The sequence below is a fragment of the Penicillium hispanicum genome (assembly GCF_028827665.1).
Source record: "Penicillium hispanicum strain IBT 35686 chromosome Unknown utg000005l_segment0_segment0, whole genome shotgun sequence".
Lineage (NCBI taxonomy): Eukaryota > Fungi > Ascomycota > Eurotiomycetes > Eurotiales > Aspergillaceae > Penicillium > Penicillium hispanicum.
In genome coordinates this window covers 40655-63326 of record NW_026623197.1, presented here as the reverse complement: position 1 = coordinate 63326, position 22672 = coordinate 40655, and the positions used below count along the sequence as shown (strand labels likewise).

The window sequence follows — 22672 nt, the reverse complement described above, 5'->3', positions numbered from 1 at the left end:
ATCCCCGGTAAAATATCTCATGATCATCATCATTACAAGGATTAAATAAACAGCCAGTCGAGGCGGGACTCATCCAGCTCGTCGATCCAGTCGAAGGAGCTATCGAAATCATGCAGGGCATTGCCGCGATTGTCGACTGGGCCACTGGGGATCTGTTCATCCACCCGTCCAAGCGAGCAAGTCTGGTTCTGCTGGCACGCGCGTTGCTTGAGATCCTGCTTCTGCCACATGAGACGAAGCACCCAGGCGGCATTGCAGACATTGACGCTCGTGACGGCTTGGTACAGGGCACCGAGTTTCTCGAGGAGGAGCGCGCGTTGAGAGATGCGCCGGCATTCTGCGCCGGCAATGAAGGTGGGCCAGATCAGACATTTGAAGTGGGGATCGGAGCGCGGGATAGAGCAAATCTGGCCGACGAGCTCGCTCGCCATGTGGGCGTGATCGACCGGAACCCCAATATCGATCCACGGAGGCGCAAAGCCTTCTCGTGCGCGCGAGAGAACGCGGCTGGTGTAGAGATAGACGGACGTCTGGTAGGCTCGCGCGAGGGAGATGCGCGAGGTGAGATCAGCGAGAAAGAAAGAGTGTTGCATTTCCTGGGCCCAAACGACGGGATTGAAGTTTCGGATGCCTTGGAGGAGCGCTGCGTACGCTTCGAGGGAAAGTAGACGGCCGAGCTGCAGAGACCCGGGTAGCGCCGCGGGTTGCGGGGCGGCAGCGGCGATTTCCGAATCCGGGAACCAGAGCGTGTGGACATAGAAGATGACTTCTAACAGGTAAGCTGGACAGCCCACCCAGGAGGTTACTTCGAGTCGCTTGAGTATGACCGGACTCATGGCTGCAGAGTAGAAGGGCTTTGAGAGGGCTCCCGGGCGAGCGAGCGTGGACCCCATGATCTCCATGATCAAGCAACCATCGACGGCAAAAGCCTCCAGCCCTTGAAGCATTGTCTGGCCTAGCTCGGTCTCGGGGCGGCTCCGGAGAAGCTTCTTTGCACCCTCAATATGATAACTCCATGCTCCGCTGCCCGACTCGAGCAAATCCAAAAATGCAAGAACAAAAATTGCGGCCAAAGTTCGATCGTCCTTCTGCAAGGTAGGGTTGTCAAGGTCCTTCGAGAGCTGATAAAGGGTGCGCTGCTTGAACTCCAGGAAATGGTGGTATGCTTTGGAAGAGGGTCGCCGAGAATTGGCTGGCATCACCATGCTTTCGATTTCCTCTGGTGGGACAAAGGAACAGAGAGTGGCAAGATTCTGGGGTGACCACGGCATCCTAGAATATTCCGAGCTTGAAAGAAGGGAATAGTGCAAAGCCCCCATAGCAGACAAGATATGTGCCAGAAGAGGCGAGGAGCCAACGAGGGGAATGATCTCCCGCCACGGGTTTTTTGACTGGGGGTATACCACAAAGTCCTCCGTCATGTGTTGGTATTGGGAGAGATAGAAACGCGATGTAGGGTTGGAATCCTTAAACAGCGGATCTACCAGTCCCCGGGGTGTCGGTGTATATCGGGTATGACTGCGCTGCGGGAGGTGAACCACCCGGTTCTCCGGCTCCTCTGGCTGGGTCGAGGCAAAGAGCGTCTCTTCTGCGAAATCGGCGAATTCTGCAGTCTTGAAAATCCCTTGCGCCCATGCGTCGGCTTCTGGGCATGATCCAGCGCTAGAGCTTAGTGAGTCGGGTCCGGACAAGCCGATCGAACCGACGCCCACGGTGGCATTCGCTGCCGCCGTGACTGGTATGAACGGAGGATGCTGGACCATAGATTCTCCCATTTGGTTCTTTGCCTCATCGAAGCTGCGACCCATCATTTTGCCTCGACTAGCCACACCACCCTTCACCCACACCAGTGGCTTCTGATATCCCAAACATTCTTTCCCCGCATCCCGACACTTCCTGCAGGTGGGCTGACCATTGTCACAGATTATGCGACGGCGGCGACAGGTGTAGCAACCCTTGGTCATGATCGTAGGCATCGACAGAACGTGGGACCGCGCAACCGGGGATCGAAAGAGCCAAGTCGCGTGGGGTGCAATCGGCCACTCGCCATCGCGGCCAGGAATGAATCGGCGGACAGCGGGGGAAGTCCTCGGGGTGGACGGGGTAGTGACTTGGGAGAGGTGAGACAGCAAGATGTGACCGAGCTTGAATCCCAGCGTGGGCGCTTATCATTCCCAACAGTGGAGTAGAAGAGAGGGTAGGATGGAGAGACCATCCACCCGTGGACGGGTGGGTCCCGCGGGGCTGACTAATGATACGGCCTGCCTTCCGCTTCGCGCTTGCGATGGCGGTTGCACTTCCACTTCCACTTTCACTGGCACTGGCAGTCGCCGTCCGGACCTTCCGCGTGCTCAAACCCATCCGAGAATCTGCAGCATGGTATTCAATCATCTCTGGCTTCGTGGACTGGAGGTAAGTCCTTCATGGTAGGCACGGGTTGTTGAGATTCATGTTGCTAAGTGGTAGCAGATCTGGCTAACCGCACGAGTACGTTGCGATCCTTCCGTTGCGCGTCTGGTAATCTACTCACCTTTAACCTCCCCTCAGCTCCTCCGGAGTCCAATCTTCCACCAGATGGTCGGTCGAGTTCATCAACGCATCCAGCATTATCGTCACGGGATTCCGATGGAAGAGAGTCGCACCAGTCTCGAGAGCCAGGGTAAGGTGCAAAGTTAGATGTTGAGCTGCGCGTCGTGTCAGGGTGGCTGATTCTTGAATCAACAGGAGCGAACCTCAGCAAGTTCGCGAAGTATTTCAAGGAGGAGATCAAAGACCAGATGAAGGGCAACCCCCCAAATAAGCTGTGACTCAGACATTTCCCCGGCATTGGTGGTAAATGTACAGTCTTCACGTGGATGACGGTCTCTTCGTCCAGGAATCTTTCCTTCGCTCTATCTCCGTTCAACACTCAAACATACGGTATCTCTCCGGGATGAGACTGCTTCTCGGTACTCCTTTGCAGAAAACAACCTTGCCCCTTTCTCTCTTCTTGGCGTGTTGATCATCATGCCCGGTCGTGGTGGGAGATTTCTAGAAGAACGGAGCATGGCTAGGTGGCCGATCGTCCCCTTTTTCTCTTCGATTACGATCAGCGCGGCCATTAACGCCGGAATGCTGTGGCACTGCGATTGGTGACAGTAGCCTTGTACCATTCAGCCGCTCGATTGTCCGCCAAACTCCACCGCTCATTGTCAACACAGACACCTCGAAAGCACTGGTTTTTCTCAATCTCCCTAAGTATCTCTTTGCACTGAGGACCCAGTGCTCAGATGAAATAGCATATGTCTTTCGCAGTCGTGTCTTAAGCAATGACTGGACAAAGGTCATCGACACAGATGGCCTCGATGATGGCGCTACGGCTGCTGGGTTTGCTAGCGGCATTACTGTCTGTTTAGATGGTGACGAGGCGTTAAGCAGGATGGAGAATGGTATCCATGCACCATGCCCCACAAACCCTAATTCAGGTTCCTCGGTATATACCACACCCGACAACAACGCAGGCTTTGCATCTGGGTGGTGTACTACCCACTTTACAAAGATACAGAAGGATGAGGATGATGGCTACAAAAACCCGTTACAGGACGATTATCTGATGGCTGTATCGATCTTGGATAATAACGGGAAGTTGATTGCTCGTGCTCCCCTACAACCCATGAACACCCCGTATAGGATCACAGACGACGTTACTCATATGGGTGGGGGCAATTTCACAGTCAAAGCTGGGAGCACTGACAGTAGCGAGGACGAGTTTTGTTTAAGGATCTTTACTGGAAAAGCGATAGCTCAGCCCAGCAATGTTCGCCCGGTAAATGGGACGGTGGCAAGCGCGAGGGCGGCTGCGGCTTTACATGCAACGCCAACCCGGCGACGGGCGCGCCGTCTGTGAAAGACCCCTCGGACACCGTTGACGCTTAGATGGGGAATCCAGATGCTGCCATGACAGATAACTCGCTACCCTCTTTCAGCATGTCAGGCGTGTCTTCATTCAAGAGCGGGACTTGTTACGTCCACGCTTACCAGTGGCAGCAGAATCGAGATAACGACGACAACTGGGCGAATCTGAGGACTTATAGCATGTAGCTTGCGGTATACGACGACGATAACAACCTGGTCGCATTCGCTCCACAATCGCACGGAAACGTCGATGCACAGGTACCATCGGGGTATATCGTCTTCTGTCACCAAAGCCAGAGTGATGACAGTGTCGATGTCAGCTGTGCCTATGGTGGCGACAGATGGACTATAGGTGGCAGTTTTCACCACGGTTATCGGAAACTGAAGCACGACTTCGACTGCTAAAGTGTCTCGGTAGTGGATGTTGAAGCAATGTGAGATTCCCATCTGGTAATCATCGCGCACATTATGTTCTTGTTATATCCCACACCTGGGGAGGGTTTTGTCTTTTGTATCCTTTGGCGACGTTAGGAAACTTTAGGGAAGGTCCTAATATCAGCAAATGCGTGTTCTAGTGTATCATATTATAGTGCCTTCGCCACATTCGACTCCATCATGCTCACATCCCAAGTCTCGGTTGTTGTAATTTTGCGCTGCTTTGGATCTGTTTCACACTCCCTCCAGATGATGTTAACCTTTGTGAATAACTAGCTTTGTGACGTAGCTCTCTTTTCCTTTTCTCTCCTACAGTACATCCAGTCTCTTCGTTTTCATATATCAAACCGGCATTTGACAGGAGGCTAGTACTTTTCCCGCTTTGGATCAATAATATACCGCAATAGGTAACAGCATTCCGCATTGGTTTCAGACGAGAAGTATTTCATCTTCTCCGCGGACCACGATGATGATGACGAGGTCAGATTCCTAATGTAGCTCGCTCTACAGACATGCTGCTATACGGGAATATGGATTCATCATCATCACGTCTCTCCAGCTGGACTTGGGTGGCAAAGCCGACCCTTCTACGTCAGGATTACCTCGATCGAGTAGTCCACGTCTGTATATAACACACGGGGGACTCCATCCCAATGTCGAATCAATGTGTGAGAAGCCCGCGATTAAACATTACTTACACCGTCCCACTTAATTCACCATGAAGCCATCCAAGCCTCGGTCGGCGACAATGAATGAGCAGACCTTTATTCCGGCCACGATGCGAGCCCTATACTCCGCTCTTCCGCCTCCAACAGACCCAACAATCACACCAGAGTCGTCAGACGGACCCGCCCCAGCAGCCAGCTTGATCCTCGACACGGATTTCCCTACACCGCAGCCGTCAGCACATCAATATCTCCTCAAGGTCTACGCCGCAGCCTTCTCCCATGACGAGGTGCGTCTAGCCTCAGCCTTGAACCCATCGGTCACGACGCCACAGATTCCACTACACAGCCTCTGTGGAACCGTGATCGCGACGCCAGCGCAAGACTCTGAACGACCATTGGGTCCACGCTATCAGATCGGCGATGTGGTCTTCGGGCTGTTGAGTTACACCCGGGATGGCGGGGCAGCCGACTACGTTCTTGCCACCGACGACGAACTGGCATTCAAACCGGCCAATATCAGTGTTTCGGAGGCGGCGGCTCTCGCATTGCCTGCCTTGACCGCGTGGCAAGCGCTCTTTCGGTTTGCGGGCCTTGATCCCGATGCCCCTGCGGGTGGCAACAGCCACGGCCAGAGTAATGGCGATCTGGATGGGAATGGGAATCGCAAAAAATTGAGCATTGGCAGTGGCAGTAGTCGCGGGGAGGGTACGAACAATCGCCTTGGTTCGCACTGGTTGAGTGGAAACCGATATAGAAGGAAGAGCGCGGGTGGTGACAGTGGGAATGGGCATGGCAACGGGTCTCGGAACCGACTGTTCAACGGCAATGACTTCCTGAAGAGAAAAGTGGCACCGTTGCGGGTGCTGGTGACCAACACTCGCGATAGCGAGGTTGGTCGGATCGCGGTTCAGCTGCTGCGGTCCGAGAAACTGTTTGAGTACCCGGTTCGGCCCTGGATCTGTGTGACCTGTACCGGGTTGGAAGAAGAGACGGTCCGTCGGGATTGGGATGTTGATGAGATCTTGATTATCCCACACCTGCCGGCTCAGAATGAGTGTGATCTCGGGGCGATGTTTCGATCCCGAAAATGGAGCCCAGTGGATGTGGTTCTGGATTGCACCGGGGGGGAAGTCTTTCGGCAGGCTCATACATCGGCGGTGGTGAAGGAATATGGCACCGTGATGACGGCGGTTGACCAGCGACCCGCACAGGAACCGATGGCGATGGATGAACAGGATGTTCTAGGCCGAAGGAACCGTGGTCTACGTAGCCTCTTTGTCCCCGTCAATCCGGACCACGTCGCCTTGGCTCGGATTGCAGACCTGGTGGAGGGCAATATGGTTCGTGGCAGAAAGGAACAGGAGGTCGATTTGGCCAACGCAGCCACGTTGTTGGATGCGGGCGCTGCCGGCGCTGCCGGCAGTCGACGAGGGGGGATGATGGTCGTTCGGGTCAACTAACGATTAATCTAGATGGTAATCTTGATGCAGCCTAACTAGTCGGCGATTCACCGGATATATATCTGGAGAATCCTTTGTATATGTAGGACTAGAAATTTAGGCCAAAGCAGTGGAATACCTGAAGAAGCAGGAAAGGATATCTCGCGGGTCTGGATTAGGTCGGGAACAGATCAAGAATAATCCAGACTGAGTCAGTTGTTATATAGTGGGAGAGATGGTGACTTACATAGAGATACGACTTGGGAGGTTCAACCCGGTTGAACTGGATTGTGATTAGTCAGAACTATATTGGCATTTCTCGGATTCGGCGGAAAGATAAGCCGGTTTAGCTGGATTCGCTCAGCTGCGAGTCGGATCAGATCAATGACATCTCGCCTGGTCTCCAGGTCCGAAGATCATTCCCTCCTCGTCTCACCAGAAAGCCAGTGCCATCCCACGTCATCCGCCGTCCACCATCTACCATCCAACTCCCTCCGGTCTGAGCTTTGTCGATCTCGTCATTAGATCAAAGCGACTCATGGTGCCCGGCTGCGTGCACATCAAACATGACCACCCCTTCACTTGCCAATGCACCGGCTGGCTCCGTTGCCCCCAAATTGGAAGAACAGTCACCCAACACACATGCGACAGCTCAGGCTGGCCCCAATGCCTTGCAATCACAATTCAATCCCACGTCTGAGGTTCAGGTGGTGTCGTCGCTGGCGAAGCTCCAAGAGCTCGAACGCAGGGTAGGTGCAACCGATCCCACCATCAGTCCAGCCACCTCTCAAGAATGATCTCAGTGCGACGGGAAAAACCGCTAATTCCTCCAGATCCATGAGCTACGCCAATTCCTACCCGAGGGACTGCTGGAGCCACTGGTCCCCATCGCAAACCCCCACAAGCTGCCGCCCGAGCACCCGGTGGCCGAGTCACCGCCACAACTGCGTAATGACCTAGCTCACGTTGCGCGCACCCGGCTCGCCACGATCGAGCAGTTCCAGTCCATATGGCGCGGGTCGGAGCTCAAACCTATTTGGGCGCATGTTGAAACACGGATGCGAGAAGCCAATGGGCAACTCGTGCAGCCCACCGGCATCTGGGAAAAGGACTACGACGTCCTTTTGGCAGAAATACTCAAGGCCGACAGGCTGACCGAAGAGAATCAGCAGAGTAAGGAGGAGGAGGCGGAACGGGCGAAAGTGCAGTCTTCCGAGGTCGAGTGGCAGGCCATTGTCGAGAGATTTATCCAGCGCAACGTGCCTGGTGTTCGTACGCTGAAGGGACAGGATGCACCCACCTTGACCCTTGCTCTTGCTCGAGCCGGTATGGCATATCAGGTTGAGGGGGTGAGGGAGTCTGATGTTCCCGGTATCTCGGAATGGCAGGTTCGGAGCCAAATGGCGCCTGGCCGAACACCGACAAAGCTGGAGCAGTCTATCTTGGCCTGTTTGCATGCGCGGCCGCGGAAGTGGGATCTCGCTTTCTTGCTGGTATCGTTGTCTTGTCATCCATCACATCCACCGGGCGCATGCTAATCTCATTGTGGCAGGACATGATTGCGTCGTACGCCGACATCAAGCAGACAACGTGCGTGAAATGCGCTCGCCTTACCAACAACGCGGCTCAATTACCCACCATTCGCCGTGCTCAGTCCACCCTGTCGCCTGCAAGTCCGGCCGGCGCTTTCGTCTTCGACGCGTTGCATTCCAACTGCGCTTGAAAGTCTTGCTCCGCTCGAGATGCGATATCGAGATCGCAGTCACCTCCTCCGCGAACCAGTCCAGCTCGGATTGATTGAGAACACTATACAGCATAGTGACTCTACTCGCGCCCCGTCCGATCAACACCAGAATGGCGTTTCCGCGCGCCGTTTTAGCGCCAACTAACCACGCGGACCTCGACGAGATCGTCACGAACGATCGACATTCTGCCACGCTTTCACACATCTGACGAACCTATGATATATACTAGACTTTGGGACATATTTTGAACCTCGTTCTGTTATGAGATGAACTGCTCGGATTCGAGTATCGATTCATGAGGTAGCGTCTCAGATATTTCTTGTCGGAGGCGCTATCGCACCATCGAAGTTTGGAATGCTGTCGGTGAATCCACCTAACGCAAGCCGCTGCCTGCGCCGCCCTCATTGACGGGCTATCTCAAATCTATCTTCCAGGGTGTGTTCCACCTTCAAGTCATCTAATTCATTGGATTCGTCATTATCAACAGCAAGCAGGACTCCATGATATGCGCTAATGCCTTCTATTGATGCCTCCCAAGCGGGCGCGAATGCAATTCACCAAAAAATGCCCCGTCCAATGTGCCACGCAGAAAGTTACCCAGCAAGTGGAAGAATGAAAAAGAGAATCGCGTCGCAACGTAGCAATCGTAACACTCCTCCGGGGGAATGAACGAGATTATCTTGAGCTTCGAGCCCCCCACGCCCCGCGGCACCGGCGTTTCAGTTCACTGATCATGGCCAACTGAGAATCCTTGGTCCGGCCCACGGCCTCGGTATTCTCAATGGCACGGCGCAGCAGGAAGCCCATACACTCCTTCACAGAACCCCACGTCAGCAGCTTGTAGACATGGGGGGCGGCGAGGGGAGTGACGTCCCCGCTGGGCGCGGCGCTTTCGAACCCCTCCAGCAGTTCGCAGCTCACTTCGTCGGCCATCCCCTGGAGCTGCGCATAGCTCAGATCGACGCCGTAGTCCTCGCCCTGGACCGCCTGCTGCACCCGCAGGGCATGGGCTTTGCGCACCGACTCGCGGTTGTGGGTTGCGATGATCACATTCACGGGCGGCAGCTCCGTTGGGGCGTTGCTCGCGGGGGCTTGCAGCATCGTGTTGTACTTCCGTGTCAAGAGGGCCTCGACAATCTGATCATAACACCGGTCTGTGTCGTCCTTTTCGGCCCAGATCTGCCGGCGAGGCTCCGTCTTCAGGTAGGCCCCCCGAACCAGTTTCACGCCCAGGGTGTAGCCCTCGTCGCGCGCCGTCTCAAGATGCCGAGCGAGAGTGGCCGGGGTGGAGCGAAGATACGCTTGGTAGGTGCCGTAGAAAATGGCCCGTCCGGGGGTTTGCGAGTTGCAGTACTTCTGGTACTTCATGATCCATGCTTCGATGCCCGGCTGCACAGCCTGTTCTTCGGCGTCGACGAGCAGACGAACCCCACGGGCGATGGCCAGGTCGCAGACCTGCTGGATCGAGGCGTCCATGCCTGGAGACGGGGGCGCTTGCTGCTGGAGCAGGCGAAGGGCATCGGTTCCCATACCGGTAAATCTACCATCCGCCTGGTCAGAATCCATGGATCTGTCTGCCGGGCGAGACACTTACTTGAGAGCCACAAAGTCGCCTTCTTGGGCCATATCCACCGTCTGCAGCGTGCCGTTGAGCCACATCTGCACCTCCGCCTGCGCGGTCGTTGCGTCGGAGGCGGCATCTGGGTTCTCTCCAACCAGGACCTCCCGGGCATATCCCAAGAGAACACCGCGGAAGCCCAGTTCCTTGATGCTGTGGATGGACTGCTGGACCTCCGCTTTGTTCTCGCCGGCGTTGAACTGCTTATAAATGGTATGCTTCACCAGCCAATGCAGCACCGGGTTCTTGGAGACGTCCCACAGCGCGGAGCGAGGGTGGGCTAGCCGCGACAGGGTATAGATGCACGGCCGGAGCAGCAACGACGAAGATGACACCGACAGGACCAGCAAGGAACGCAAGACGGATGACAAAGGTAGTTTCGCCAGCGGAGCCATCAGCGTCTTTCGTGGCGGCGGGGCGGAGCGCGAGAGTGGTTGATAGAGGCTGCTCGCGGCAACCGAGGATCTCGCGTTGCCCGTTCCGCTGACCATTCGAGTGCCCGGGATACGGGTCCCCCGCAGGGAGCGAGCAGTATTCATGGCCGCCGTCGTGTGGCGACCGGAGATGGTGGTAGTTGGAGAGATCCTGTCAGAAGGAAGAGTAGGGCAGGGAGGGAAGGGAAAGTAGCCACACGGTGGGTTTTTAGCAGGTGTGAATGATTCCGGAGGAAGATACTGTAGTTATAGATGCGAGGATCTCGGATTGATACGACGAATGGAACTGGGCCGGTGGCAAGCGGCCACCGGGACGGGGGTGTCGATACATCGGCCATCTCTCTTTGGATCTTTGAATCTACTCGGGCCGGCTGGATCGTCGACGTGCTCCACTTCACCGGGCCGGTCACTTTTCCTTTCTCTCTCTTTCTCCAGAGCCCCGGTTGATGACCGCAGTCGCACTGCGTGAACCATTGTTATCAGAGTCGGGGTTGATTTCGATTTCCTCTCCAGCGTGGCCATGATTACTTCGCATCAAGTGGATGTGGCCCATCGACCAATAATCATATCGGAAATGTTCCCCGTCTGATCGGTCGATCTCCGCCTTCTCTCTCCTCGCAACCATGGCCGACTTCCACTCATCCAGCTCGTCGCCGCGCAACGCCTGCCACTTGCCTTCTGAAAAGGTATTCTCTGTTCAAGTCGGCTCCGAGCTCTTTCGTCTGTCTGGCGCATCAATCGCCTCCGACGGTCGGTCCATCTGCCCAAGACGTTACCCCCCCCCCCCCCCCGTCGGGACACTAACGGTGGTCGCGTAGCACCCTCCTACTTCTCGCGGTTCTTCGAAGAACAACTACGCCTCGGCGATGCCGCTGGGACTGTTCGCACCCTCTACATCGACCGCGACCCGGCGACCTTCCGGGAGATCGCCCGACATCTACAAGGTAAACTGACATGGTGGCCCGTCGCCGGCGCCCGAGACTGAGAGCGCGTAGGATACCACATTCAGCCTCACGATGGCGCCCAATTCGTGAAACTCTTTGCAGATGCGCAATTCTACACCCGTGAGCTGTCGTCTCTCATTTTGCCTGCCTCGGGACGCGCCTACTGACGAGGGAAGCACCGCAGTGCCCCGGTTAATGTCGCAGCTCTTCGAGTCGGAGATTTTTATCCAGATCGGCGATCGCCACTTCCAGATCCCTCGCGATATCTTCTCCAGCCCTGGCGATTCCCCCAACTTTTTCACCTTGGGGTTCGGGGCCTTCTTTGCGTCGCCCTCCGAGGTCTTCCCGGGTCTCGAGCGTCACGGTCTGCTCCGCCCCCCATCGATCACGCCGGCGGCGGTTCCCAATCGATCCGCGGACGTGTTCGCAGAGCTCCTCCATCTGTTACGAGGGTATCCGTTGCATATTCGGAATGAAGACCATCGGGCGGAGCTGCTCCGCGATTGTCGGTACTTCCACCTGCGGGGCCTAGAACAGAAGTTGATCCCCCATCAACTCTCAGTGAACCCCTTTACTCAACGCTCGGAAATCGCCCTCCGACTCGAGGACGTCCGGCCGTCGGGGCTGCAAGTGTCCCGGGATGCGGCGGGATGCTCGGTCGTCTACGCTCGCCCCTTTGTGGATGATACCCCGTCCGAGTTGATCCTCGAAATTGCCGGAGATGCCACGTTGGTCGACAGAGCGACCCAGCGCGCAGACTTCATCGGCGCCACCAAGTCTCGGATCGCCAGTCTGGTCCAGGTGATTGGCAAGAAGTTGAACCTGCCCGAATCGCAGCTGCGCGGGCCTCCCTTGCAGGTGCGTTGCTTGGACCGCGAAGCCGACCTCACGATCGACGGCGAGCCGGGTTCGCAGCATCCCCTCTGGGCCGAGCGGACCACTGACGAGATGCCACCCGCTAAACGCCAGCGCTGCGAGGCGTCTGGGGCCGGGGTCGGGCTGGAAGGCGCACCACTGGTGGTGCACCAGGGACAGTGGCGCTTGCAAGTGCAGCCAGACCAGACTGGCGCCTACGAGCTCATCCTGGTCGCCATCAAGCTCGCGATATGCACCGGGCCCCGCGCCCGAAACCGCGCCCGAGACTTTCTGTAGGGGCGGCTATGCAGCTACGATAGAATGGAATGTATGATAGAAGCAAATCAATGGCCGATTACATCGGCCCCGTCAGGAACGCCTGGAAAAAGCTGTGAAAGAACGCAGGACTAAACTAAAGCGATCAAGTTCACATACGTGATGGGCTGGACAGGCATATCGAGACGGATGGCATGGCCTCCACAAGAATGATCCGCAAAGCCCCACGGTCAGATTCTAGAACTAAGGCTATCTGACCAGACTAGTCGGAATGGAGAAAAAGAGGCGGCAGATTTCATCATGTAACTCAAGTCCGGCGCAACCTAGGAAGGCTCGTGAGGGGCGTTGACGAGTATACGTTCGTCTAACTCAGCTGCAACCGCCGCGTTGACCGGTTGCCTGCGAGCTCCGACCCCAGTGCCCTGGCATCGCCCATGATAGAGGCATTCGTGGACGCACCTTTGGACACGTTCTGCGTCATGATAAGTTGCTCCATTTGCTTGAAAATTGACGTGGAATGATCCACCAAGGATTCCCCGCCTTGGAGATCGTGATTGATCTACCGGACCACGAAGGAGATGATTATGGCGCCATGAGGAACATACGTCGTGCATGAGGGATGTGTACATTTCTGTTTCCTTGGTAGTTCCCCGCGGTATCAGGCCTTGATGATATTCCACAGCGTCTTGACAAAGTCCCCAGTTATATCCTTCCTGGTTCATCTCATTTGCAAGCTCGATTCCCGTGGCACAAATACTTTCAGCGGTGATATCGGTCCTCATTGGACTCGGATATTCGTAAAGAGGCCCTGGTTGATGATACCAACCATCGCCATCTACACCTCGGAAAATAACCTGGCGTGGCCGAGGTTCCTCGTCGAGCTCGCCCTGCTCCATGTTCACGTTCTTAGATTGCGCCGACTCGATCATTGTTGAGATGGACACCCTGACGTGGACCAACAGCATCACCTCAGTGACAACTTGGACAACCAGCGCGGTTACATGCAGTCGAGTCTCGGCTTGCATCTCTGCTCCGAACACCGTCATCATGGCGACCACACAGTTTGGCATTTGCCAACGCTCCAGCTCGACCGTCTCTATCTCAACCGTCCCGTCCGGGGCGATCATCACAGCGACCTCTCTCTCATCTGTCACCGTCCAACTCGACACTTGGTCTCCCGTGTCGGACTACTTGACCGGCTCCCTGCTGACGCACACCCCCACGGGCACCTTGACGTCTTACCTGACGAGTCTCTTGACTAGCATTCCGGCGGTGACCTCGACGGGCACGGGAGGTGGCCGCTTGACTGGCAGTGTGACCGGCATCGCGACTCCTTTTGTATCTCAGCTTGACCCGTGCGAGGTCAGCGCGGATGACGAGCTGGACGATGGATGAACGGTCATGAAAGCACGGTGGGTCGCGAGCAAAATGAAACGGATCTGCATGTATTTGATTTGGACGCCACTCGGATGATCAATGCATCTCGCATGGCCACGGGGATGAGGCTGTCCTCAATCGACCTGCCACCATGTAATATCAGCATTGCCTATGTTCGCCCTGCACCCAAGATGTTTCCATCATTGCGCACCTAGTAGTGGAGATGACTCGTCAAGATGCACCTTGAACGGACTCGTTCAGATCTCGGATTGCATGGAGATCGGGGGTTGTGAAAGGTTCGTGATCTCTCTAGTTAATTATCTCTCACTCTTTTAAGGTGACGGCGGTCTCGGGGGGTTGAAAACCCCGAAGGATCTCGGACCCTACCAGACCCCGAACTGCGCCCTTCCAACTTCCAACTTCTTCTACTTTCTCTTTTCCACAGTTCTCCTGCTAGAAGACGACTGCCCCTATTGAGACCCTGGGTCTACTATAACCAAGAATCAGTCGCAATCATTGCCTTTTTTTTTTTCCCCTCCCTCGTTCAGCCTCTCTTTCTCAAACCCCGAGCGAGTCCTTCCCGGCCTCGGCCGCTCGCAATGGAGCGCAAGCATCCACCGACTGCTCGGGCTTCACAGGCCCCGCGCGTCTTGGCCTGCGTACACTGTCAGCAACGAAAGGTGAAGTGTGACCGCAGGTTTCCGTGTGCCAACTGCGTTAGGCACCGCGTGCAATGCATTCCAGCGACACAGACACGACCGCGAAAACGTCGATTCCCCGAGCGGGAGCTTCTTGGGCGTCTCCGGACCTACGAGGATCTGCTGCGTCAGAACAAAGTGCAATTCGAGCCTCTGCACCAAGATCACTCAGTCCGGGAGCGGGAGGGTAGTAACGATTCTGACGAGGAACTCTCCGACCTGGGCGACGTAAATTGCTCGTCGCACTCGGCGAGCTCGAAGCCCAAGAGCGTCTACCAGGCCAAGTGGGTCCTCTTTTCTATCCACCATCCCTACCTTACGAGATGGATTACGGTGCTCATATGATATTAGGGATATCTGGCATGCCATGGGCGGAGGGGTATGAGAGAACTCTGCGCGAAAGGTAAACTGGCTTGCTGATACATCGCGAATTAGTTCCAAGACACCATTGCCGACTACTCCCGCAGTGACGGTCTTCGTGGCACAGTCATGAAGAAATCATGGGACCAGCTCTTTGAAGATGACGATTATGTCCTCCTGGGGTCGCGCAAGACAAGCGTCGACCTTTCCACTCTCCACCCCGAGCCAGTCCATATCTTTCGGCTCTGGCAGGTCTATCTAGACAATGTCAACCCGCTACTCAAAGTGACGCACTCACCTAGTCTGCAAGGGCAGATCATTGAAGCGGCTAGCAATGTATCGAGCATCCGTCCCGCCCTGGAGGCCCTCATGTTCAGCATTTATTCTATATCACTCTTGAGCCTGGGCCCAGATGATGCGCGGGCGATGTTTGGTTTGCCCAAGGAAGAGCTTGCGACAAAATATCAATTTGGCTGCCAGCAAGCTCTGCTGAATGCTGGTTTTTTACGAACGGACGATCGCGATTGTCTGACTGCGTTGTTTCTCTTCCTGGTCAGTCGACCGATCGGCTCTGCATGTGTTCTCATTCATTACATTGCTCACACTATCCAGGTCTCCATTCACCCTACCACAGATCCCTGGTCCCTGTCCTCGCTGTTCGGCATCGCAATTCGCATCGCACAGCGCATAGGAATCCACAGCGAGTCGGCACTGGCTAAATGTAGTGCTTTCGAGGCCGAAATGCGCCGACGACTCTGGTGGGCACTGATCCTCATCGACGCTCGGTTTGGCGAGTTAGCCGACTCGAAGAGCTCGCTGCTGGGCCCGATCTGGGACTGCAGGGTGCCGTTGAATGTGAACGATTCGGATCTCCGTCCAGACATGAAAGAAGCGCCTAGAGTGCAGGGCAAAGCCACTGACGCACTTTTCGCCGTTCTCCGCTGTGAGCTAGCTGACTTTATTCGGCATGCTCCATTTCACCTCGACTTTACCAATCCTGCTTTCAAGGAAATCACCAAGGCGATCTCAAAGGAAGACAAGCTCACTGCTCTGGAGAACAGCATCGAGGCTGAGTATCTCACATTTTGTGACCATGGAAACCCATTGCATTTTATGGCAATGTGGACGACACGCGCACAGATTGCCAAGTCGCATCTCACGGAGGGTTATGCGCAATATATCGACGCCTCAACACCCCAAACGGACGCGCAAAGGGACGCTGCCGTGCAGTATGCCTTCCGCGTGCTGGAAGCCGACACAAAGATCATGAGTTCGCCTCTCACCAAAGGCTTCAGATGGCTTTTTCTATTCTACTTCCCATTCCCAGCCTACATTCACATCGCCCAAGACTTGATCAAGCGGCCTACCAGCAGTCAAGCAGCACAGGCGTGGAAGACCATGAGCGACAACTATGATGCCCGATTCACCACACCGCTGTATGCCGACAGTCCACTTTTCCGAATCTTTTCCAAGGTAATATTGCAAGCTTGGGATGTTTTCGAGTCGGTTTCCACCCAGATGGAGCAGCCGGTGACCCCGCCCAGAATTGTCTCCAGCATCAAACAGAAAATTACGGCAATTGCACATCAAAACATGAGCTCCACGGCCCAGCAGTCCGATCTTGCTCCAAGCCCGGGGATGAATGACGTGACCGCGGAAATGCCAATGGGATTCGACAACGAGCATCTCTATGGCATGCAGGAACAGGAAGGCTTCCTAGGGCTGGACCCTAGGGCAATCCCCGGTGTTCCTGGACATCCTGCATTTCTTACTGGTTTAGCTCACCTCGACCATCAGAACTGGGCCTCCATGGTCTGGGCTCTACGCGAAGGCCGCGGCTGGTGACATTCACCGAGTCCCATTTCTTGTTAGGGCTCTGTCTTGTATATAGTGACATGGTGAGCAAAAGAGATGGTGTCCGTCTTGGTGATCGGAGTCTGATCTCATTCTCCCAACCGTCAGATGATGGTAATTTCCAAGCCCCTCGTTGTAGCCAAGGACCCAGATACTCCGGGCTATCGTGTCAATAGTACACGTTTGAAGCGGTCGCACTTCGATCTGGGGCTCCACTGAGCGGCTCACGAGGGCCGACGGGGATGTCCTCCTCTTCACTATCGTCCAGATCATCGCGAAACTGTGGATCCTTGGTTTCGTCGGGCGGGGCCCTCATGCGTACTAGAATATCATCATCTAAGGAAGGTGGCTTGTAGAACGCGGGGGGAGTGTGAATATCGCGACCCGATGGCAGGTTCGACAGCAACGGACCGGATGGTGGGATGAGCTGAGTATTGATCTAGCGCGGCGTAAGCATTGCCATAAGCAGTGACACACCCTCGTTCTGATAGCAACCCACCGCATGGAGGACGACGGGAACTTACTGTATCATTCATCCGCACCCACTTGGTTTCCAGCATTGAAATCACCCGGCCTTCCTCATCGCGGCCGGCATCGTCTCCCGGATCCAGCGGACCATTGTCACTACGGCTTCCACTAGCATCCTTGCCAATCTTGCGGTCTTCACGGCGCTCGGTCCACTCGCGTTTTAAGCGTGACAGTCCTCCTTTCGCCCGAGGTGCACTCGCTTCATCGGCGGCTGGAGATGAGGCAGCAGCGCCCCCGCGTAGGCCCAAAGAGGAGCGGGCAGCCCCGAGCCATGCAATCCCCTCGCCAGCTTTGCCAGCCAGCTCGGCATCCACGCCGAAGAACCGACACGCACGGGCACGGGCTACGCGGCTCAGAACGCCGGCGTAGTGCGTGACGTCCTCATCGACCCGACTGGTTCGACCAGACCCCGACCCAATGCTCCCAAGGCCCATGGCAGCCTGCTCGGCATACTCGGCGGCACGAACACACAGTCTGGAGAAGAGGAGCGCGCGCACTTTGGGAATTTCCGGCGCGCGGACCATCCATTCCCGGTCATTCGGGTTGCGCGCCTGGATGCAAGCTGTGGTATACGCGTCGTCCTTGAGAACGGCCAGCAGGGTAGCCTCTGCCAGAGCCAACGACGACAGAGCGGACTGTGCTGCAGTATCGATATCCGGCACCGTGGACGAGGTGGCGGCGGCGAAGGTCGGGGACGAGGCGAGCAGGGTATGCACCGAGCTCGCCTGTAATAGATACTTGGTCGCAATTTGCAGAGCTGCCGCGCGCTGCTCGGCTGTGGGCGTAACCGGCGCGTAGAGCGACTCAATAACTTTCACGCGCGCGAGCCGGCTCAGCACGTACCCAAGCGTTGTCAGCGTGAAGGCGATTTCAAAGTCGATGCCATGTCCGGACACACGCCCACCACGAGAACGAATGAGGTTCACTCCAGACGTACCAGCAGAAGCTCTACGACTCCACGCGGTACTCGCAGATAAGGTGGGCTTCCAGGCCGACTCCAGCTCCGCGCGCAAAGTGACCTCGATCTCTTCGCCGGTGCGAGGATTCAGGTCCGCAGATGAAGAACCGCTTGGATCTCGATCTTGAGCGACCAAGAGATCTGTTCGAGCCGACCGACTACTCAGGCCATGGGAAATGGCAAATAAGTATGGGAGGTATTCGTTCAGAGCGGAGAGGACGGTGGGAAGGTGGGCATCCTGGCGCGGGCCGCGGGGGAGACGCTTCAGGGATTTGAGGGCAAGGCGGAGGGCATGGCGGGCAGTCGAGGCGGACTGAGGGAGTGAGGGATGCGTGGACGAGAAGATGAAGGACTGGAAGGAGAGCGGCGAGGTGGTCGGGAGCGTAAAGGCGTAGACCATGGTGAAGCGCGGGGAAGTCGAGATGGCGGGAGATGGCCGCGGCTGATGTCACGGCGCGAGACGCGGGCTCGCTGACTGAGCATCGCTCTTGGCAGGAGAAGCCCAGCCTGTACGGGGTAGACAGAGGAAGGGAGCGAGGGAGACTGGGAAATGGCTCAAGTTGGCATGGGATTGATATTATAGAACACGCCCCTGAAAATAAAAAAAAAAAAAAAAAAACCAATATATGTCGCTTTTTACGCGCGGGCGAACCACCCGCAGAGACTGGAATACACAATCGGTATGGTTTTACTCTACAGCATCGGTGATGCAGCCTTGACTGGCATCCTTGACGTTCCTGTGGCAGATGAATGAGCATAGGGTCTTCACAGAAGAAGCGTTCGACGAGACTTACCGGGCATATTTGCCCAGGGTACCGCGCATGGTGAGACCCGTCTCGGGCAGCTGGCCAGCCGCCTTGCGTGCCTCCCAGTCCTTTCGTCGTTGCGCCAACTCCGACTCCGGAACATCGAGGTCCAGAAGGAGCTTATCCGCATCGATGGTGATGACGTCGCCGTCGTGAACGAGACCAATCGGACCCCCGACGGCGGCTTCGGGGACGATGTGGCCGATCAGGAAGCCGTGCGAGCCACCAGAGAAACGGCCGTCGGTAATCAGAGCACAAGAGGAACCGAGGCCAGCACCCATCAGAGCAGAAGAGGGTTTCAGCATTTCTACAGATCTGGTTAGTGTGGGTTACATAGGACTGGGAATGGGGTCTGTACCAGGCATGCCAGGACCGCCCTTGGGGCCGGTGTAGCGGATCACGACCACCGTCTTTTCCTCTTTCTTGATCTCATTGCGCTCCAGCGCAGCGATAAAGTCATCTTCGTCGTCGAAGACGCGGGCTTTACCGGTGAAGGAGGTGCCCTCCTTGCCGGTAATCTTGCCGACACTGCCCCCCGGGGCCAGGGAACCGCGCAGGATCTGAATGTGACCTGTGCTTTTGATGGGATCCGAAAAGGGCCGAATGATCTTCTGGTCATCCGGGAAGTCGGGCACGTTCTCCAGGTTCTTGGCGAGGGTCTCGCCCGTGACCGTCATGCCGGAGCCATCAATGAGACCCTCCTTGAGCAGCAACTTCAGGAGCGCTGGGGTACCACCAATGGTGTGCATGTCGGCCATAACGTACTTGCCCGAGGGTTTGAGATCCGCCAGGAAGGGGATACGATCCGAGACGGCCTGGAAATCGTCGATCGTGAGCTTGACCCCCACGGAATCGGCAATGGCGATCAGGTGCAGTACGGCGTTGGTCGAGCCACCGGTGATGTTGACTACCACCATCGCATTCTCAAAGGCCTGGCGGGTGAGGATGTCGCGGGGGCGAATGTCCTCGGCAAGCAGCTTCTTGATCGCTCCACCCGCTGCCAGACACTCGAGGTACTTGGCCTGGGAGTTGGCCGGGTTGGAGGAAGATCCGGGTAGCGTCATACCCATCGTCTCAATGGCAGTGGCCATGGTGTTGGCGGTGTACATTCCACCGCAGGCACCCTCGCCGGGGCAAGCGTGACGGATGACGTCGAAGCGCTGGGGCTCTGTGATCTCCTTGGAGATGAATTGTCCGTAGGCCTGGAAGGCGGAGACGATGTCGATGTCGGCATTGCCCTGCGTGGCGGCGCAGCCGGGCTTGATGGACCCTCCGTAGACCATGATACTGGGGCGGTTGACGCGGCCCATGGCCATGAGGACACCGGGCATGTTCTTGTCACAGCCGGGGATACTAATGTTGGCATCGTACCACTGACCCCCCATGACGGTTTCAATGGAGTCGGCAATCAGGTCCCGACTCTGGAGGGAGTAGCGCATGCCCTTGGTTCCCATACTGATGGCATCGCTGACTCCGACGGTGTTGAACTGGAAGCCGACCAAACCGGAGTCCTGCACGCCCTCACGCACCTTGTTGTTGAGGTCGAGCAGGTGCATGTTACAGGGGTTCCCATTGAACCATACGGATGAAATGCCGACCTGGGCCTTGTGCATGTCCTCCTCGGTAAGCCCGACGGCGTACAGCATCGCCTGGGAGGCGCCCTGGGAGATGGGCTGGGTGATATTACGGGAGACCTTGTTGAGGGCGGTGTCTTCTTTCCCGAAGCGAGCAGGGGTGGTCGAGAGCGCGCGACTAGGATTCGAGACGTGGTCAGCGAGGACTTGGGCCATGGCATCGCTGTCGATACTCACACTGGCGCAGTCGAGCGGCACCAGTTCCGGAGCGCCGCGGGCACTCGTGCCCGGGTTTGAGGCAGCATTGTGAATTGGGAGCGGCCTGGGACGTGGACAGGAACAGACTGCTACACGGGGATGGGAGGGGATCGAGGAGAAGGGATGGGAGCAGAGAGAAATCAAGCCGTAGAAAGATGGAAGGCGGACACGAGCTTCGGCGTCGGAGTTGGACCGTTGCTCCCCGGCTCCACCGCGCCGTCGGCCAATCTTGACCGCGCAAATTGTCATTCCTCCACATCGAGTCTCTCTGATGCAGCAGTCAGAGGGCGCGGTGTGAATACACAATTCTGCACTATGGATATGCATATATATCTATATAGGTCCAATGGCGCCATGTCTAGCATGTACTAATGCTTCGTCGGGCGTCTCCTGATCGCTGCGCCTATCGCTTATCACCCCCTCTCCAGTCATTCTTATCGCCCCAAAGTCCGCCGTGTCTTTGCAACTCCCCCACTGCACATCGCTCGCACCCTTCTCTGTACCCCAAATGACCGGCCTGACAGACACGCAACGCGCCTCATTCGAGGAAAACGGCTATCTGGTGATTCCCGACTACCTCAGCCCCGCCGAGATCGAGTCCTTGCTCACCGAGACCAACTCGTTACTTAACAACTTCTCACTCGATTCACACCCGCTCACCCAGTTCACCACCGGGGACGACGACCAAGCCGACCATGTAGGCGACGACTACTTCCTGACATCTGGCGATAAAATCCGCTTCTTCTTCGAGCCGGACGCCTTCACCACCGACCCCGACCCGCTGACCGGCCGCCTCGCACTCATCCAGCCAAAGCATCGGGCCGTCAACAAGATCGGTCACTCGCTGCACACGCTTTCCCCTCCCTTCAAGGCGGTCTCCTTGAATGAGCGCAACGCCGCCATCGCCCGATCCCTCGGGTTTACCGACCCGCGGGTCCTGCAGAGCATGGTCATCTGCAAACAACCCTCGATCGGAGGCGCCGTCCCCGCGCACCGCGACTCGGAATTCTTGTACACCAGTCCCCCCTCCGCCGTGGGTTGGTGGTATGCCTTGCAGGATGCGGGACCCGGTAATGCGACGCTGGGTATGTGGAAGGGATCGCATACGGGCCGGAAGGGTGGGCACATTGCACGCCGGTTCGTGCGCAAGACGGATGGGAAGGGGACGGAATTTGTGGGCAACGATGGACCGGCGCTCCCCAAGGGCCAGGAGGAGGATCAGCGCGAGGGACCGCGCGACGAGGAGCTGGAGATTTTGAATGTCAAGGCGGGGTCCCTAGTCCTCATCCATGGCAATGTGCTGCATCAAAGTGAGAAGAACACCAGTCCCCGGAGTCGGTTTGCATATACGTTTCACGTCATCGAGGGCGCGGAGGGATGGGAGTACGATGCTCGCAATTGGTTGCAACCGCCCGAGGGCGGCTTTTCGCGATTGGCAGACTGACGTGACGCGTTGGCGGTTGTATATATGAACGTGCGTAGCCAGAGAGTGGAATCGACCATGTGTTACTTTATCACTGTTGGACCTGCGGTCCTTCAGTCTCCGAATTGCACCACATCGCCCTCGGCATGGGGGGACAATAGTCTCGGGGCATCGGGGCTGAATTCTGTACCGACGCCGCGGTAGGCATGAGGTTGCTTTCTCCATCGGCATCGGATGTCAGCATTTAGCCCACGGCAGCAGTCCATGTGCCCCAGGACACTGAATCGCGAACGGAGATCACTGCCGCGGCGGGTGCCTTTGCCCTCTATCCAGCCGGGGGATAACTAACCAACGACTTGCCGATCTACAGCGCATGCAGGGAGGGATTGGTTCCCCCGTCAAAGCATCATCGCGGGGCACGGATGAGGTCTGTCATCATCCTCGAGATCTCTTCCAATCAGGAGGCCGAGCGTAATCATGCCCACGAGAAGGTTGGCCCCAGACCGGAGGATATATGGACGTGGGTCT

General features: G+C 56.6%; 11 protein-coding genes across 11 annotated transcripts; 7 read left to right on the top strand and 4 right to left on the bottom strand.

Annotated features, from left to right (window-relative positions):
- Positions 1 to 41: 41 nt before the first annotated feature.
- N7459_005457 (Zn(II)2Cys6 transcription factor) lies at positions 42 to 1964 on the bottom strand (the record flags this gene model as incomplete). The annotated part of the gene is made up of 1 exon (XM_056944641.1): positions 42 to 1964. The coding sequence occupies one exon, from the start codon at positions 1962 to 1964 to the stop codon at positions 42 to 44; it is 1923 nt and encodes a 640-aa protein (XP_056798976.1).
- A 412-nt stretch (positions 1965 to 2376) lies between these two features.
- Positions 2377 to 3886, top strand: N7459_005456 (uncharacterized protein; the record flags this gene model as incomplete). Its single annotated transcript, XM_056944640.1, has 5 exons — positions 2377 to 2412; positions 2470 to 2487; positions 2548 to 2659; positions 2725 to 2803; positions 3139 to 3886. 5 exons carry the CDS (start codon positions 2377 to 2379, stop codon positions 3884 to 3886), a joined length of 993 nt encoding a protein of 330 aa, XP_056798975.1.
- A 1161-nt stretch (positions 3887 to 5047) lies between these two features.
- On the top strand, positions 5048 to 6457 carry N7459_005455 (uncharacterized protein; the record flags this gene model as incomplete). Its single annotated transcript, XM_056944639.1, has 1 exon — positions 5048 to 6457. The coding sequence occupies one exon, from the start codon at positions 5048 to 5050 to the stop codon at positions 6455 to 6457; it is 1410 nt and encodes a 469-aa protein (XP_056798974.1).
- Positions 6458 to 7002: 545 nt separating this feature from the next.
- On the top strand, positions 7003 to 8159 carry N7459_005454 (RNA polymerase II mediator complex subunit MED27 domain-containing protein; the record flags this gene model as incomplete). Its single annotated transcript, XM_056944638.1, has 3 exons — positions 7003 to 7185; positions 7270 to 7929; positions 7989 to 8159. The coding sequence occupies 3 exons, from the start codon at positions 7003 to 7005 to the stop codon at positions 8157 to 8159; spliced, it is 1014 nt and encodes a 337-aa protein (XP_056798973.1).
- A 697-nt stretch (positions 8160 to 8856) lies between these two features.
- On the bottom strand, positions 8857 to 10338 carry N7459_005453 (proline dehydrogenase family protein; the record flags this gene model as incomplete). Its single annotated transcript, XM_056944637.1, has 2 exons — positions 8857 to 9751; positions 9776 to 10338. The coding sequence occupies 2 exons, from the start codon at positions 10336 to 10338 to the stop codon at positions 8857 to 8859; spliced, it is 1458 nt and encodes a 485-aa protein (XP_056798972.1).
- A 518-nt stretch (positions 10339 to 10856) lies between these two features.
- Positions 10857 to 12329, top strand: N7459_005452 (uncharacterized protein; the record flags this gene model as incomplete). The annotated part of the gene is made up of 4 exons (XM_056944636.1): positions 10857 to 10983; positions 11052 to 11177; positions 11229 to 11297; positions 11362 to 12329. 4 exons carry the CDS (start codon positions 10857 to 10859, stop codon positions 12327 to 12329), a joined length of 1290 nt encoding a protein of 429 aa, XP_056798971.1.
- Positions 12330 to 13355: 1026 nt separating this feature from the next.
- On the top strand, positions 13356 to 13703 carry N7459_005451 (uncharacterized protein; the record flags this gene model as incomplete). Its single annotated transcript, XM_056944635.1, has 1 exon — positions 13356 to 13703. The coding sequence occupies one exon, from the start codon at positions 13356 to 13358 to the stop codon at positions 13701 to 13703; it is 348 nt and encodes a 115-aa protein (XP_056798970.1).
- A 581-nt stretch (positions 13704 to 14284) lies between these two features.
- On the top strand, positions 14285 to 16588 carry N7459_005450 (uncharacterized protein; the record flags this gene model as incomplete). The annotated part of the gene is made up of 2 exons (XM_056944634.1): positions 14285 to 14716; positions 14819 to 16588. The coding sequence occupies 2 exons, from the start codon at positions 14285 to 14287 to the stop codon at positions 16586 to 16588; spliced, it is 2202 nt and encodes a 733-aa protein (XP_056798969.1).
- A 178-nt stretch (positions 16589 to 16766) lies between these two features.
- On the bottom strand, positions 16767 to 18483 carry N7459_005449 (pH-signaling protein PalC; the record flags this gene model as incomplete). Its single annotated transcript, XM_056944633.1, has 2 exons — positions 16767 to 17036; positions 17122 to 18483. The coding sequence occupies 2 exons, from the start codon at positions 18481 to 18483 to the stop codon at positions 16767 to 16769; spliced, it is 1632 nt and encodes a 543-aa protein (XP_056798968.1).
- Positions 18484 to 18771: 288 nt separating this feature from the next.
- Positions 18772 to 20768, bottom strand: ilv3 (dihydroxy-acid dehydratase ILV3; the record flags this gene model as incomplete). The annotated part of the gene is made up of 4 exons (XM_056944632.1): positions 18772 to 18820; positions 18878 to 19196; positions 19248 to 20641; positions 20701 to 20768. The coding sequence occupies 4 exons, from the start codon at positions 20766 to 20768 to the stop codon at positions 18772 to 18774; spliced, it is 1830 nt and encodes a 609-aa protein (XP_056798967.1).
- A 461-nt stretch (positions 20769 to 21229) lies between these two features.
- Positions 21230 to 22165, top strand: N7459_005447 (phytanoyl-CoA dioxygenase family protein; the record flags this gene model as incomplete). The annotated part of the gene is made up of 1 exon (XM_056944631.1): positions 21230 to 22165. The coding sequence occupies one exon, from the start codon at positions 21230 to 21232 to the stop codon at positions 22163 to 22165; it is 936 nt and encodes a 311-aa protein (XP_056798966.1).
- Positions 22166 to 22672: the final 507 nt, after the last annotated feature.